This window comes from Myripristis murdjan, chromosome 13 (genome assembly GCF_902150065.1).
Source record: "Myripristis murdjan chromosome 13, fMyrMur1.1, whole genome shotgun sequence".
Taxonomy (NCBI): Eukaryota; Metazoa; Chordata; class Actinopteri; order Holocentriformes; family Holocentridae; genus Myripristis; species Myripristis murdjan.
Genome location: NC_043992.1, coordinates 31,050,646 through 31,068,296, shown reverse-complemented (window position 1 = coordinate 31,068,296; position 17,651 = coordinate 31,050,646). Strand labels below are relative to the sequence as shown.

Here is a 17,651-nt window from a genome sequence, read left to right as displayed (position 1 = left end):
AGAAATAATTTACCTAATGTAGTTGTGCCATTTACTATGTACTATGTACGAGTACATTAAGAGTACATTATAGAGTGTATCAGTATGTAGATGAAGGCTGAAATCAACTGAGATTTTGCGGCATACAGTCCACATATAGTACAGCGGTTGAGTGTGCGTGTGTGTGTGTGTGTGCGTGTGTGTGTGTGTGAGTGTCAGTCAAAATAGAAGCAGTTGGCAAAAGGGAAGCAGACAGACAAATGTGCACAAACACATCACACACCCACTCAAGCACACCTTCGCCATCACACACGCACACACACACACACACACACACACACACACACACACACACACACACACATACACACACACACACAGACATACACATCATGAGCAATAATTGGACAAAGAGAAAAATACACATTGATGTTTGCAACTCATGATGAGGGCCCCGTTCCTAATACGTCACTAAATTAATCCAGCCTATTTTGACATAACTCTGTTCCTCAAATGTGGGTAGCAGATTCAAACTTATCTATGATTACTCGCGTTTCGAAATAAAGAGAGTGTGACGACAGAGAGGAAATCAGGATCAGCAGGCGTGTGATTGGCTGGCACGGCACCGTGGCTTAATGAGGCAGCAGCTTGTTTTTACTGCCACAACCTCTAAAATAAGAGGGCACAAACCTGCAGATAAAATAAACATGTAGGCGGGCGACAGTTGCATCTATAGCAGCTATTCACTTGCATCAGATCACTAAACTGAATTAAGTAGTTCTAGCAAATTAAGTAAATCTACCGAGTTATGTTTATAAAGCTGGACCAAGCATAACAAAGCTTAACTTAATAAACAGAAATGTGCGTAGTCTGTGCTCATGATGCCGATACATCAAAAAAATCATGGTCATAATCCAGCTAACTCTGATTTGCAACTCTGTGATTTGCAGATTTGAGCTTTAGGACATTTTAAACAGAATATCCCAGGTTCATATCAAATTGTCAACAAACGTGTCAGTTATTAATGCATGAGGAACGGGGCTCTGGAGTGACTGCATTCTGTGAAAAGCAGTGTAATCTCAAGATGATTGAATGAACTACAGTATCAGTGAGTCGGAGAGACAGTGCGCTGTCTGTCCATGAGGGTACAGGCCACTGCTGTCTTCTGAGGAAGAGAGTGCTGCAGTGTCAGTCTACTAGCCCTGGTCCATCCAGTAGAGAGCCAAGGGGAGCCTCCGCCTCCCTAGCCCACACGAGTGCTCAAACAGTCAGGGAGAAAGTTAGGGGACGGGGACAAGCCCAGGCGACACGACCCCCGCCCCAGAGGCCTGTGGATCACCACACACGGCAGATGTTGTCAGGGACCATGTAGCTGTTCTTCTTGCAGTTGAACGCTTTGGCAAATTCTGGGAAATTCTGAAGGGAGCCCAGGACCCTGTGCCAAAAACAGAGGGATTCGTTTGCTCAGGTTAAAGGTTCATTTCACATTTAACTGTATTAGAGGTTTTTTTTTTTTTTTTTTTTTTTTTTTTTGGATTGCTAAGATGCATTGGTCAAATCTCTTCACGTGGTTAGCAGAACAGAAGTCTGTGTGGACCAAACTGTGGGCCATTATTCACTGCTTTTCTCAATATTCACTGCAAAACACCACTTTATATTATCAGGTCCATCTGTACAGTTTAATGCATTTCAATGCAACAGCTCTTCCGATGTTTTAAAAATAGTTTATAATGTTTAATTTTTGTTGACATTGTGGAGAATGTGTACACTTAATTCTATGTTTATTATTGAGGTTGTAGTTTACAGAGGTCTTGTACTGGACTACATTATATTGAGAGGTGTTTCTAATTTTTGTCCTCCCTATTTATATACAATGAGGGGAACAAAATAGTAGAAACAGCTCTCAGTAAAATGCAGTCCAGTCCAACAGCAGCACTAACTATGAGCTCAGTGCCAAACATAGAAGTGAATGAACACCTCTATTACTGTGACAAAAAGAAAAGCTTAGCGTTATAGGCAGCAGGAAAGTAAACAGAACATTTTGTATTGGACTGTATTAGACTGTACAGGTAGACCTAATAAAGTGCTGAGCGTATATTTGCAGAGCATTTTTCAGATGCTATCATGCTTTTTTTTGTTTTAGAACTATTAAAACACATTCAAAAGAGAATGATAGCATTTCTGCAGCAACCATATTCAAATATATAGAAAGTCTTCGCAGAATAATTTCACTAAAATTAAATAATAGTCATTCCAAACACAGCTGATAGCAATTTCAGCTGAAAGCCAACCCAGGTGTCCTGGTTTTAGCCTCGTTACCAAACAGACAAACGGGACGGCTTCAGAGCGATTTTGTTTGGAAACACGGATCAAGGACGACAGGTTGGTGGGGAGAGAAGAGCGGCGGGGTTGGATTAGACATTCCCGAAGATACAAATTCTCTAAATTCCAAGATCCATCGACCAGATAGGGCACAAGACGGGATGCTGAGGAGAGCTGGTGGCCAAATGCAGGACAACTAGAACTTATACAGTACTGTACATTATTGTTGTTATTATTATTATTATTATTATTATTATTATTATTAAATTACTGCAGGCCTGAAATTTTAGGAATTTGTTTTTTGTTTTAACTTTTGTATTTTTCACAACTGAATAACTACTCTATGCAAAAATAAATGAATGAATAAATAAATAAATAAAGAAAGAAAGAAAAGGGATACTGAAGCAAATTACTACATTTCTGATTCATTCTTGTTACATATACGTTGGTACAGTCAAAGTGAAAAAGTGTTATTCTATAATGAAATACTGATTTATGTGAAAAAATCATTAAAACTTGAAAGATTAAAGTTCATCATTTATGTGATGCTCCCTGTTGTTATTGTCTTTTAAGAGAGTGTGTTAGGAGTGACAGTCTATACTTTCTGAGTGAGAACTGTTGCCAGTGTTATGGGTGAACGAGCTTATTTTGAGACATGTATGAAGTGTTTTGGTGGTTTGAGTGAGTTTTGGAGGTAAGATTAACTCTTTGGCCAAGATGTATATATGTTAGTAATGCAGACTGTATGAAGAGTTTTGAGAAAGTGGTTTCAGTATTGACCGATGCTTGTTAGCAGCCCAACTGTAAGCATGACATTTCATTGACGTTTTCATAGTCAATACACTTGCTTCATGGTGGCTATGCTCATTAAACAATTTGCACTGAGCAAAAGACTGACTGGTGCAAAGGGAAATAATGATGGTTTCCACCTACCTGAACTTCCCCGGACTGTGCACATCTACTTTGATGGAGTTCACAGCTTGCTCTGGTCGATGCGTTCCACACCAAACCTGAACGATACAGAGATCAAAACACAGTACATTGAAATTATAACTTTCACTTGATGCTGCACTGTTTTCCATCCCTCCATTCATCCATCCTTCCTCTACCTGAGCGAAGTTTAGAAAGAAGAGCTGGTCATGGGAAAGGTCGATGCCAGGCAGCGGAGGCTCCTCTCCATGCTTGCTGACATAGTTCTTGTAGGCCTGCAATAAAAGCACAAGGCGTCAGCTTATCTTACTCTAACCCCTTAAACTCAGATTTCCCATTACATTTCTCCTCAAATAGCTCTAAAGCTATTTTTTCATATTGTGCAACAGTGTTACATACATATTTTCTATCTGCTGGTTGCAACACTTAAGCAACCTCATGCTTCCATTGAGTGACATATTCAAAATAAGAGGTCACCATTACATCAAATAGAAAATATGTGGATGTCTTGTGCATCATTGTAAACAGTTCCCTGTAATTCAGCAGGACATATGGAAATCTTGTTTTTTTGTCTGCCTGTCTTTAGCAAGATAACTCAAAACCTAAGGAAGGAATTTGGATTCGGCTGTTTCTCACCTGGTTTTAACATCCATCCTGAGAAATCAGAATACAAACTGTCACCTCTTAGTTCAGGTGTAAACAGCAGTAATGCATCCTCAATGCATCCTGATCTCAGGACGCACTCGGAAGTGGCCTGGGACGCATGTGTCTGCATCACATTAGAGACATGTGTCCCAGGACGCATTGCAGGACCGCTCACTCATCTGACTGCTCTGCCTTAAGCTCTGGTCCAGCCAAGCACCCTGACACCGGCCAGACCGTCACTTTTCCATTAGAGAAAATATCTGACCTGACTCTGCCCAGCACAGCTGAACTGTCAGATTGTCTGGTTAAATGAAAACTGAGGTGCAGGTTGACTGTAAAGCAGACTATTAATTACCATAACCTTTTTTTGCCAAGAAATGTATTCTTATTTTATGGAAAAGTGAACATTTACCAACATTTAGTATGTTTTTGGATCACATAGCACAATTTCTTCCTTTGGAAAAAATAACTCTTGAAAGGCAGAATGTGGGTCACTTGTTCCATGACCTCTGGCATCCGTTGTTCGCTCAAATTGAAAGACGTGACTTATGAAAGTATCTGATTGGTCACTGTCTGTGTATTGTAATTGCATTTTTGGATTTTCGATGAATATTTTTGTGATTGTATTGTTTCATTTTCTTTTTGTATTTTCTTTTTGTATTTCATTTATTTAATTGTTGTCTCTTTTTGTTGTTTTTTTGTTCTTTTTGTCGTTTATGTGGGTACGTATGGGGTGATGGATTGGGGTAGGTGTAGGGCATACCTGTACACCTATGAAACGAACGAATACTGTTGGATATCTTTTCTTGTAATTGAAGGAAAATAAAAAAGAAGATAAATGTAACACAGCTGGTTAATCAATAAAAACTCATGAGCTCCCCTAAAAGCACAATGCAAGAAATCTGGGGGGTCTCAAAACTATGTACTGACAATATGCAAGGTTTTTTCTTCCATAAAAAATTCAGAGGTGGTGGCATCTCTTAACTTTCGTGCCCTGGTGCAATTAAACACATTCTTTCTAACCCTAGACATGACAGAGTTACTATAGGAATACTGCAGAAATATTATAGTGGCCGTGCGTACGTGGCGTTGCACTTACAAGTTGATTTACCCACCTAATTAACCTAAGAACCCAGCCATCTCGGACCTGCTAAAATAATTGAATTAATATGAGCCTGAGCGTGATCGGGTCAAGCCTTTTAACAGATGTGAAATGCGTCTTCATTAATTGACAGTGCGTCAAAAAACAGGCAGGAGTGAGCACGGAGGACTGGCAAAGTGGGAATTTCGCTCTCTCTGTCTTTCTGTCTTTCTCGGACTCTCTCTCTATCTCTATGAAATGATGCGTGTTTATTTGCATATGGAGCGGGAAAGTGAGATTTTAACTAAAGTGGGCAGGGAAGATGCGTGTGGAGATGCATGTTAAAGCCAGGTGTGTACGGACGGACTGACAGCTGTGTGCTCGTATTCGGATATCTCAGGACGGTTGTTAATACCAGGTGGGAACAGCCTCAATCTCTCCGGAATGAAGCCTCATGGAAAGCTGCAGCATGCATTACACACCCAGTGTTGTGTTGATGTAGGGGACTGTGCAGTGAGGTGGAGGTTGCTGACTCTGACTGATCTTATTTTATGTTATGTTTTTGTTTATTTGTTTGTTTGGTTCGGTTTTGCCCTGAAATGCGGCCATGCCCTGTCTGTTGCAGCTGTAGTGAAATGTCATGCCTGTCATTGGTGAGCGGGCGTAGATAATGACCAGTTAGATGTTACAAATCACAGCCTAAGTCCCTTTCCTCCTCACCTGTAGGTCGGGGCTTTTGGATAAGTAACATTCATAATCACCGAATATGAGTTTCACCCTTTGATCTTTACCTGATATGCTTGTCGTATTCCTCCATTGTCAGCAATGTTCTCTCCCAGAGTGTTGTTCCCGTTTAACTGCGAGACAGAGGTGAAAGAGAGAGAGAGAGAGAAAGAGAGAGGACAGAGGAAGCCGCAGAGACAGAGCGATTGGAGGGAAGAAAGAAGAGGTAGAGACTGTAATTTTTCTCTGTAGTTCAGTGAATTGCAGTTTCCAGCAAAACCATTTATTACTGTTTGGATTACAGGGAACCATTTCCCCCGAAGATAAAAGAGCCATTGTTCAAAGCAACAGGACAGAAGAAAATAGACAAAGGCTGGTGAGGATTTGATATATCAACACATATGAGGAAACCCAAAACAGAGATGAGATGAGGCAGCACAGCATTGTTTTTTGGTTTGTTTGTTTTTGTTTTTATTTATTAGGTTATATAATTGATGTTATTACATTACCTGTCGTAAGTTTTGTTATTATGTGATACAGATTCTGTGATACAGACTCTGTTTCTTCTGTTTTTGTATGAATTGGTGCTTCCAGATGCCATGCATACCTGATGCCATCTTGGACTTGGAGGACCACAATGGAACTAAAGTCCCTAACTTTTTGTATTTTGTCCTCGATTGTTTTGAAAGTGCTAGTGCAGTGAGGTGTGCGTGGGTTGCGTGTTAGGATAAAATAAATCAGCTCAAAATACATAACAAAAAAAAGTAGAAAAAAAGGAATGAAACTACAAGAAAATGGTAGGTATTTGGGACAGTGAGGAATAACAGGTTCAAATTCTTGTGGCGAGGCATTTTTAAAGAGGAAGAAAGGAGTAAAGTCTGGTGAGAGTCTGCCAGGACTTACGTGAAGTCCATTGGCTAAGTCCCAGGAGAAGTTGGCATACTGATCCACCATGCACTTTGACAGCTCCAGGAACCTCTGAGTGGATTCTGCTGTCCACCAGTCCTTCAGGTCACCATCCTTATCATAGTTACGACCTAATACACAAGACATGCACACGACAGGTGGCCTGTTTGAAAGGATCCGATCAGCTGGCGGTAACTGTTACGCTATTCTATTAAAATATAGTGCGCCTCAAAAACCCATTATCTGGTTTACTGAGATAATACAACTAGCCCACCTATGCCCTTCAAATAGTGTATCATGCTGTCAATCACATGTTTCTATTCCAGTTCTGTCTTTTCCATTATGTCTCTGAGTGCTTTGCAGAATCGGATACGACTACAATACAAAAGGAACTTGACATCACCGATATTAAAAGTAATAACTTCACTTAACAACTCAAGTGAGTACTGACAAAAAGCACTTGAGGTGACAGCCGTACAGCCGGCAGAGCACACTTTTGTCGACAGCAACACCAATTACAGGGAGCCAAATTGATATCTAACAAAGCAGAACACAATCAGTCAAAACTGCGTCTGCGGGGCGCGGAGAGCGGTGGAAAAATCGTACCGTTGTCATCAAAGCCGTGTGTGATCTCATGACCAATCACCATGCCGATGCCGCCGTAGTTGAGAGATTTAGACTGGCCCTTACTGAAGAAGGGAGGCTGCAGGATTCCAGCTGGGAACACTGCAGGACAAGAGGTTGTTTAGGCTTTCCAAAATGTCCCCTAATACAGAGGGCGTCTGTGTGTTTGAGCAAGAGAGTGTGTTTGCGTGTGAGTTACCTATTTGGTTTTTGCTTGAGGAGTAGAAGGCATTGACAACTGCAGCTCCAGTTACCCACCTGGGACAAAGCGAGGCATGGAGGGAATACATAAATGAGAAAGGGATCTATAGCACAGTACATTTGAATTTGATGAAAGTCTTCATAATTAACTTGTGGTTAATAATAACCACTCTAATATTAGCATTCCTTTCATTACTGCTGTGCTGAGTGGAAGGCCGAAGTGTACGCGTCTTGTGGGAGTTTGTGTGGGTGAATGTGAACGCACTGTGCTAAATGCAGGATTATGTGTCACACTAGTATCACAATAAAGCAAGGGTTTATTGGATGATAACCTGGTGGTTTATCTAGTTAACACTGAAGTAGTCACACATCTGGAATAAGCCCGTTTCCTGAGCAACAATAGAGCACAGCTCATGGGAAACCTTACTCCTCTTTGTTGACTTTGACTCTGAGTTTCCGCAGGCGTTTCTTCTGCACATACTCCAGGTTCTGTAGGATGTTTTCAAAGTACTCCTCTGCACTGTAGCTCAGCTAACACCAACACACAACCAGAGATATGGGAGGATTAGCCATGATGAGAGCTATCAACACCAAGTCATATATTCGCTGGAAGAACTCCTAGTCTGAATTTCACTGAGATGTTTTCATAGAATTGATATGCAGCTGCAGTGAACCTCGTCTATGTTCTGTCGAATGAATCCAGTGGAAAAAAATACCCTGTAATCATCTCTTTGAGACACTCACGTCTTTGTACTCATTGTTGAGGTATTCATCATTCATGATGTTGTCAGAGTAGCCTATCCGTTCACGAATAGCCCGAGCCTACAGGAAGAATAAGGGGGTTTGATAAGCAAAGCTCAAAATCACTGACACGTCTTCACTTGAAAAGAACAGAATGGACTGGAGTACAATACAACACAATAGCACAAAATACAACGCAGTGCAACAGGTAATCATAAACATAACAACAACAACAACAACAACAACAACAAAATAAATAAATAAATAAGTCACAAGGATTATGAAGAGTAATACCTTCTCCTCCGCTGATTTCTTGGTCTCTGCATCCATCCAAGTCAGGTCGCCAAGGTTACTAATGAATACCTCCCGGATGTCAGCAATCATCTCATCCATCTGATACACACACACACACACATGCACACACACACACACACACACACACAGCACACAGAAAGAGACACACAGAAGGGTCACCAATATGTCACCTCAACTTAAACTGTAATTTCTCAGTAAAACGTTCACTGTAACTGTTGATAAGCACAATACAAAACAATACTTTGTTGTTGTCCATGGTGTGGGAGTTTGTCTAGAGGGGTCAGCAGAGCATCTGGCAGGGAGCATACACACATTTTGCAGCAAACTGTGCAACAGCGTGATGAAAATGCACCTCCCTCGAACACAACAATACACACTTTCAACCCATGAATTAGGTTTTCATATTACACAGGTCACTATTGGTCTCAACGCTTCTCTGTAAAGTCTGGTAGCCAAGTAATACAGAGCAACAGATAGAGTAAAGGTAGAGGACAAAATAACACCTAGATAATATAATCATAATCATAACACAACTTGAGATAAAATCATTTTCCACTGACAAATAAGAACAAAAAAGTAAACGAGTAAATCAACAAAAGTAAAGACAATTCGCGGCATTTCATTTAATTAAGCAATTAAAGAGCTGACTCCAGCGTAGTGGCTGTCAGTTCACAATAGAGGACAATGCTCCCGCTGTCAATTTGCTCTGTCCAAAGAAACTAACAGTAATACATTTTTTTCTGCTGTCATTTACTTAGCTTTTAGAAACACTTAGAAACACACACGTCTCTGCTAAAGCGATTCCGCAACCCTGAGGCTTAGAGCATGGCTAAATGGGATTAAAAGGCACTTGCACTACTTAATGTGAAGTCATGATCACTATGATAAACATAAGTAAATAAATACACTGACAATATTTCTACACACTTGTCTTCGTGTAAAGCATATGTATTAATATCAGTAACCATTACCTTAAACCATTAAATACTTCAGTAGTTTTTCCCCTATTAATATGCAGATTTACCAAGCATGGTGCTCCAAAATCTCATCAGATTTTGTACCTCATAATGGGAAGCTGTTGTGTAAATATGAAGTTTGTAAAATGTGCTGTTCATATGCTGCTGTGATCTTAGGAGCTCAGACACCATCGTGACAAAATATGTCTCAGCAGAGTCGAGATATTAAAACAGACCAAAAAAACCAAACAACTTAATATGATGAAATAGCAAACATTAAATCAATAAACACTATTTTCAAATACTTGTGAATAATATGAAATTTAAAGCTGGAATCTGGGCTTTTTTTTTCCAGTAAAAATAGTTATTCCACTCCTCTGGACTTCTGAGAACGGTTACAAAATACCAGCTGGCAGCGATACCACGGGTGGAGACGCTCTCCATAGACTTATTGGAAATTTGGAGAATTTTGACCGGGTAAGACAAACAAGGGCTGGTATCTGAGTGCTGCTACCTAGTTCGCACACTGGACTAACCAAGGAGCTTACATTGAAAGTAAATGACTAATATCCTCGTAGTGTTGCCGCCTAATTTCATCACAAAATTTACCAACACTGACTGTCGAGGTCTGAGGACACCATTTTTGACTCGCACAGGAACTGGTGAGCTGACAGCACAGGGGTGACGCTGGCACTGCTACACCTATTTCGCTGTAGTCTGAGCACCATTTCGAATGCTTTCAAGTCCAGAGGGGGGGGGGAAGAGGCAGGGAAATCAGAGAAATCCTGGGTTTTAGCTTTAAAAGCACTGCCAAAATTAACAGAGCACAGCAAAATAGCGGAGCCTGCCCTTCCAGACCGCCTGCCCACAAGTCCGCTTTGAGACCGCAGTGAGCTGACAGAGGCATTCCAGTGTCTCATCACATCAGCAGACCCCTCGCTAACACACTGCAGGACCACTGACAACACACTGCGGTGAACCACAAACCCGTGTGGACACTACTGATTAGGCTTTTCAGAAAACATGCTTTTAGCGTGTGTGTATGTGTGTGTGCGTAGTGTGTATGCACATGTGTATCTGTGGCCAAATGCATGTGTGTGTTTCTCTGCATGCTTGTTAAGTATCTGACAATTATAATGCCATATATAATGCCAAACCTACTAAGTCATTATGAGTCGTAATAGTTTGCTCGAGCACTTTGATGAATGCTAATGAGTTCCCATGATAGGCACTACTGCTATTCAGTTTAATTTAATTTAAATTATTGAGGCTCCAAATAATAAACAAACAAATGTCTGTTTTAAATCAGTGGCTGTGCTGACGCATTCAAACCATTATCACTGCGAATTTTAAATCAGACTGTCTCATTTTAAAGCCGAGCCTGTGTATCCAGCTGTTTGGAGATACCTGTGGCTGAAGGAGGACTGGTATGAGAGGAACATAGTGTTTAGGCCAACTGGAGGTCATCTCATCACACACACACACGCACACACACACCAGCACACGGACACACATCCACATTTATATCGGGTGTGATATGCGATTCAACATGCTAGAGTGGGCAGAGGTCCATCAGATGACAGAGATATATAGTGTGTGAAAGACTGAAGGTTGCCACACACTCACCCTGTCTCACATGCACACACACATATAGACACTCACTCAAAACACACACTCACTCACACACACACACACACTCACACACACAGAGTTGAGATTCAAAGCGTGGGTGGAGTGGGCATGACTGGTGGCACGGATACCTTGTTCAACCGCTTTCAGTCGACAAAGGCAAAAATACAGCACTGCGGCAGCGACGCAAGACACAAAAGTGACAAAATGACAGCTTATTGAATAGCAAAACAAACAAACAAACAAAAACACACATTCAGATGTGCCTGGAAATCATATTTTCCAAAGGATGTAATTGGACACAAACGTCAAACCTCACAGTGTTTCAGTGCAAAAACATGTGCTGCACATCCTTCTGTGCACTTGAAACCCACCTCTCAGGATCTTAACCTTAGATTAGATTAGATTAGATTAGATTAGATTAGATTAGATTAGATTAGATTAGATTAGATTAGATTGGATTGGATTTTATATATTTATAAATACGTTAAGGGTTTCTCTTTTGCCTGATTTAAGAGATTAGTGGTGATTTTTGTAATTACTGTGCTGTACTGCAATGTACTGTACTGTAATCTAGTGTAATCTAATCTAATGCACTACACTGTACTGTGCTGTACTCTTACCTAATCTAATATTATCTAATTTAATCTAACTCACTCTAATCTACTCTACTCAGGTTTACCCTACTCCACTCTATTTTACTCTCTACGCTCTACGCAAACTAGCCTAACCTACAGCAAAATGGAATCTAATCTAACTTAATCTAACCTAATCCAATCCAGTACAATTCAGCCCACTCCAGTGTATCCTCTACTGACCAGCTCCTTGCTCTTTTCGGAGAAGGCCTCCTCCACGTACAGTCTTCCCACAGCATTGTCCATGTTGTTGTTGACGTAGAGCGCGCACTGTCGCCATACTGCTGCCTCCGACGTCGTACCAGAGAGAGCCTGCAGGGAGAGTAACGAGGCATCGATCAAAGACAGACGTGGAAAAAAAAAAAAAACTATTCTGTATGAGCCTTTACAAAATGAGGAATTAACAACATGTCCGCTCCCCGTACGCTGTCGTTTTTGGGAAACATTTCACACAAATGATGCATAGCATTGCACTTAGTGAGGAGAGGGATGAGGGCTGACATGGTGGAAGAGCAGGACGAGTGGAGGAAAGCAGGAAGGCGGAGGAAGAATATGGATGGTGGCTGCCAGACAGTGAACATACAGTTTATATTAGACAGACTGAGAGGCTCCGTTTCTGCGCGCTATGTAAGGTGCTGGCTGCATACCTTGCGGAAGGCTTTCCTGGTGTCCCTGTAAGCTCTGCTCAGGCCGACCACCATGTTCATGGCAAAACGCCATACCATGTAGTTCTGCAGATCCCTACGAGGAGAAGGGTGTTGAAAGAAAACATTCATGCAAAGCTGAAAGAATCACGGCTCAGCTGCTGTTTTCATTGTACATTGTGTACTTCCACCCCCACAACTGCACTCACACACACGCACACACATACATATATATATATATATATATATATATATATACACACACATATATACACATACCTCTTGGTGTATTTGGCCAGGACAAGGTTGAGTCTTCTGTAATAGTTGGGGGAGTAGTTTATGACCTTCTCTGTATCAGGAACAGTGATGTTGACTGTATCCATGATCTTGGCTGTGAAATAACTCCAGTTAAACACCTTCAGGTCAAGCCCAAAGGGACAGGCAGAGAGAAAAAATAATATATATAAATTAGAAAGCGGTTTGAAGGTAAGATAAACAACACACTCTGACAGATTAAGGGGTTGCTGTTACCCGTGATTCAACCTCCAGGGTGAAGTTGGCATTGAGATCACCCAGTTCCATCTTGTTGTAGAGCAGCACTGGGTTGTTACGGTCTTCTGGAGTATCAGTGGCCTTGGGGAGGAAGAGACAGAGATAGAGAGATAGAAAGAAAGAAAGATGGACAGACAGGATGAAGAAAAATTGTGAAAAATAAGAGCGCTGGCACAACATAATCTCTCAGTTTCCTCATTCATACACACACAACTCCTAGCTCCAACAGCAACAAACATGTTGGGAGTCCCAGGAGGTCGTCAGTCTGTAAATGTCAGCGCTAGAGAGGTGTGGTTGCCTTGTAAAAGCCAGCAGCGGGAGTAGAGTTTAGCAGACCTTAGCAGTGAGCAGACCGGGCCAGATCAGAATGACAAACATGGAGTATGGAAACCTGTTGATGTCTCAGAGAAATTGTTTTTAGGAGACAGGCTGGTTTGAGGCTGCCCCAGACTGGAGCCACAAACACACAGAGGAGGGAGGCTTGGGCTACAACAGGGGGGGGGGAGTGGAAGGTCATAACAGGGAGAAACTGGCCTTTTTCCAGAAATTCTCCTGTTGTGCGAGGCTGATAACACAAGATTAGGTACATATTGGGAAAACAAGGTCTTTTTTATTTCAGCTTTTCAAGAAAAACAAAAGAGCATTCTTATAAAGCACTTGAGAAGACTGACTATATCAGGCTTTGTGGAAGAAAAGTGAAAAGTTAATGTAAGAGGCTTACGTTGGCGATGTCCCTCTCCAGTTCCATAACTCTTGTCACCTCCTCTTTGATTTGGGTCTCATTGATAGACAGAGCCCGGTCAGTACGGATCAGCTTGGCCAGGTCAATCATGAACTGTTCATAAGCTCGACATGCCTGTGAAATACACACACACACACACACACACGTACACAGACAACCATAGAAACACGCACAAGCACACACACAGTCATTCATTCAAGTTAATCTTATCCTGAATTTACCTCTGTTATTAACAGGAAGGAAGGGAGATCACTGGTTTAATCCAAACCATGACAAGTACACACAGTCATGTGCATGTATGCGCACTCGTGCGTGTGCGCACACACACACACGCACACACACACACACACACACAACCAGAGACTACGGTACAGTGCAAACTGAAACCAGAAGGGAGGATGTCTGGTCCCGTCACACACATCTGGCCTCGATTGGGACAGGACCAAATCTGTTCCGTTTTGCCCCTTTGATTTTAATCATCACTTAGTGTCCAAATCTGTCGCACATGCACACACACACGCACACATGGAGAGGCACGCAGACATACACATACACATAAGGTCAAGGCAATTCAGGCAGTGATGTGCGGACTGATGTCTTCGTCATGGTACGACCTTAAAACAAATGATGGAAGACATCGAACCCAAACTCACTTGTCTTTGCCAAAATGGCCACACACAAAGCTGTTTCCATCATGCATTAGTTAAATGCTTTAATTGCAGTACAAGTGTGTGTGTGTGTGTGTGTGTGTGTGTGTGTGTGTGTGTGTGTGTGTAGGTGAACTGCAGGCGTACCTCTGCGTAGGGTCCAGTGCAGACATAGTAATCTCTGGACAAGAGGCCAAGGCTTGTCTGCTGGTCAAACTGACAAGGAAGAAAGGAACAGGACACAACTTCATTCACAAAGCCGAAGCAGTCAAACTTGCACATTTATGGGTAAGTGGAGTTGTCTGGTGTAGTGGCATGGAAAAGACGGCAGGAAGTAATGAATAAATCAATTAAACACATACAGCAACAGCTTGTTTTCACAGTGGATGGATGAGGTGTTATGCATGCATGTGCAGATGTGGTTAAGAGACAACGTGAGGACAAGAGAGACAGACAAGTGAGACGGAGAAGTGAGAGAGATAGAGAGACAGAGTGAAAATGAAAGACTGAAATAGAGATGGAGAGAAAGAGACCCCGAGAGTGAGCGAGAGAGCATGAGAGAGAAAATTAAGAGGAGTTGTTAGCTACTAGTCTGGTTAACACCTGACTCTAGAGACTATCTCCAGAGTCTGGAAAGGCTCTTTTGATCTTTTGCGGGCTCATTTAACAGATAATGAGGGCACTGCGCTTGTGACCTCTGACGCTGGTTAGATATCACCAAGTTGAAGCTAACGAATCCCAATCACGATCGTAACGGATGGCATAGCAGGTTGAAGGGCAACGCAACTTAAAACATGAGAACCAATCAAAAACAACTCTGAAACTTTGAGAGAACGCTGCCAAATAAACGGAGCCCGTCCAGACTCAGCGGTGACAGTTCCTCGCTGTCCCACACACTCAGCATCAGCCAGGCTAGTTAGCTACGGTTGCACACCTACATGAATGATGTGCGAATTGGAGTCTCTGTCATCCGTCCCAACAAAAAAGTTAACCAAAACTTGGGTTCCATATTTCTCATTCAGTTTGGCTACGGCATCCTCCAACCTCCACGTTTTACCTGGAGAATGGAGAAGAAAGGAGACGTGAGAGAGACCGACACGCTGGCAGAGGGTGTCTGGTATGTGTGTGGGATAATATGCACCCATCCAGTCATAATGCAAAATAAACCAGGGTGATGCTGATCACCTTGTTAGCTCATGGTGGGTTGGTAATGACTGGCTGGATGTAAATAATCCAATGCATTACGTGGCTACTTGTGAAAGAAAGTACTAATTTGACACAAAATATTAAATCTGAAGTACTTTCATTAACCCTCAAGAGTCCACTGGAACAAATTGGGAGTCTATTTACATCCATGGCACCTAAAACTTGATAGCTCAACATATTAAATATTTCATCTACATTAACCTATTACATGTTATGGTCTATCTATTTTCCTTTGACTGTCTTTTCTTTTCTGGAGACGGGTCAGCCTCCAGCCATGAATCAAACGTTTCATCTTGCACAAATAAATTAAAAGTGATTTCCATGTTGTATCGACTTCCTTGCTACAGCATATGCCATTGTTAGGTAGCTTGATTAATGGTAGTGAATGGACTGGAGTTTCTACATCAAGTGTTTTGTCAACCTGCTTGATGTGATCGCCCCTATCAATGATCAAATGGTCATTGTTCAGAAACATAACACCACAGAGAGCTGAAACTTGCCCATTAGAATACAGTATTTCACAGAGACGAGTAATAAGACAGTGGTAGACAATAAAATACCATACCAAAGGTGGCCTCCCAGTTGTCCACAGCTATGGGCCATTCAAACACATCAGGGAGCATCGCGAGCAATGGACCCCCTCCTCGAAGTTCAATTAAACCTTAAACACAACACAGATGTGAACAGACAGAAAAAAAATACCCATTTTTTTTAATAAACAGTACTTAAACAACAATAAATCGCACTCAGGATACTAAACCTTGCTATACTTCCCTTACTGTACTTAACACAATGTCTTTAATCAGTGTAATTCATAAATGACAGACAAACTTTGATCTGCCAAAATTGTAGACAAAGCATTTACTTCTGTCGAATACTGCTGTTACACAGCTGGAAGGCAGTGTAGCAGGTTTGCCTGATAATATGACCTGATAGTTTTAGGAGAGATGTGAGCTTGGGCCAGCCGACAAACCTTTAAATATTTAGGATGAGAAACCAATTTGGGAAACCAGTGTCTAATTAGTGAAAATGAGCCGCTGATCCACATAAGCATAATCGTCAATTTAGCACATTAGCAGATGTAAATAAGAACAGTCTGTGTTGTAATACCCCATAACCCTGACTCACTCTCATTGGTGCAGGACTTATAGAGAGTCTTAGCCTTGGTGAGGGCAGTGGCTTCCCCCGGCACTGTTCTTTCCAGGACACCTAGAAGTGGGGCAGAGAAATAAGGGGAGGGTGAGAGAGAGGCAGAAATGGAAAGTAAGAGAGAGAGAGAGAGACAGAGAGAGAGTTGAGAGAGTAATGGGACAGAGACAGGGCAGAGGGGAAGAAGGGAGGGATGTAATTAATGTGATGTACAGTGCAGACTTAGTCAAATGTGCAGATTTGAAAATAGAGTCCACATGTAGCCCAAATGTCATCCAGATGCCTCCCATCTTGTCTGGGATTCTAATCAAAGCATATTTGTCTGTCCCTGTAATGAACAAGCACCGCGAAGGGTCAGGTCAGGACTGCAACCTGTGGTAATACAATGTGGCCAGAGACAAAGCAGACAATACAACCTTATTCAAATGTAGCTTGGGGGAAAGAATTACAATAGTGAAAAACATCTACACAGCTGGGCTTTAGTGATACATAGCCTGAAAGCTCTTCAAGGGAAAGAGAAAAATCTAACTCAACTTTTTTTCATTTTTTAGTAAGCAGCTAACATCTGTTATGGAATTTGTCGGTACATCATGGAAAAACACAGTGTGTAATCTTGTCTGACATCATATAAATAATAAAGCTGTCAGAGAACATATAAGCAACAGTATCGGCTGCACCTTGCTAAACAAAGGTAAGGCAGTCTGCACCACTCTGGCATTTGTTAAATGCAACTTTACAACAGGTGCATTAGCCAAGTTTGACAAGACCAAGTTTCTTTAAAAGTTCACTGTCTGCAGCTCCTAAAACATTTTGACAACAAACAGTGCAGACATATAGACAAACCAGACAATGTAACTGGCAGCATAATAGTAAGGCTTAGTTATACAACAGATAAATCAGCATAAAAGCCTTTTATTTATGTTATTTCTTCTTATCCACGGTGACCTTTAGCAGCTTTGGCAACTAGTGATGACTGAATTCATCTTTATCAGATCAGACTTAATACAGTGCAAAGGATTTTTTT

The 17,651-nt window shown here is 41.6% G+C and overlaps 1 protein-coding gene across 1 annotated transcript in view; it reads right to left on the bottom strand.

The window, feature by feature from the left end:
* Positions 1-327: 327 nt before the first annotated feature.
* LOC115370761 (neprilysin) overlaps positions 328-17,651 on the bottom strand; it is a 37,695-nt gene continuing 20,371 nt past the window's right edge. The window contains exons 5-23 of the mRNA XM_030067919.1: positions 16,607-16,687; positions 16,044-16,139; positions 15,211-15,329; positions 14,420-14,488; positions 13,605-13,739; positions 12,863-12,964; positions 12,611-12,747; positions 12,335-12,428; positions 11,871-11,999; positions 8,447-8,545; positions 8,156-8,233; positions 7,839-7,942; positions 7,410-7,468; positions 7,193-7,312; positions 6,584-6,717; positions 5,749-5,814; positions 3,411-3,506; positions 3,235-3,311; positions 328-1,414 (exon numbers count right to left, since the gene is read on the bottom strand). Of these exons, the coding sequence (XP_029923779.1) occupies positions 1,315-1,414; positions 3,235-3,311; positions 3,411-3,506; positions 5,749-5,814; positions 6,584-6,717; positions 7,193-7,312; positions 7,410-7,468; positions 7,839-7,942; positions 8,156-8,233; positions 8,447-8,545; positions 11,871-11,999; positions 12,335-12,428; positions 12,611-12,747; positions 12,863-12,964; positions 13,605-13,739; positions 14,420-14,488; positions 15,211-15,329; positions 16,044-16,139; positions 16,607-16,687 (1,895 nt within the window). The 3' untranslated portion in view covers positions 328-1,314. The remainder of the gene's footprint in view (positions 1,415-3,234; positions 3,312-3,410; positions 3,507-5,748; positions 5,815-6,583; positions 6,718-7,192; positions 7,313-7,409; positions 7,469-7,838; positions 7,943-8,155; positions 8,234-8,446; positions 8,546-11,870; positions 12,000-12,334; positions 12,429-12,610; positions 12,748-12,862; positions 12,965-13,604; positions 13,740-14,419; positions 14,489-15,210; positions 15,330-16,043; positions 16,140-16,606; positions 16,688-17,651) is intronic.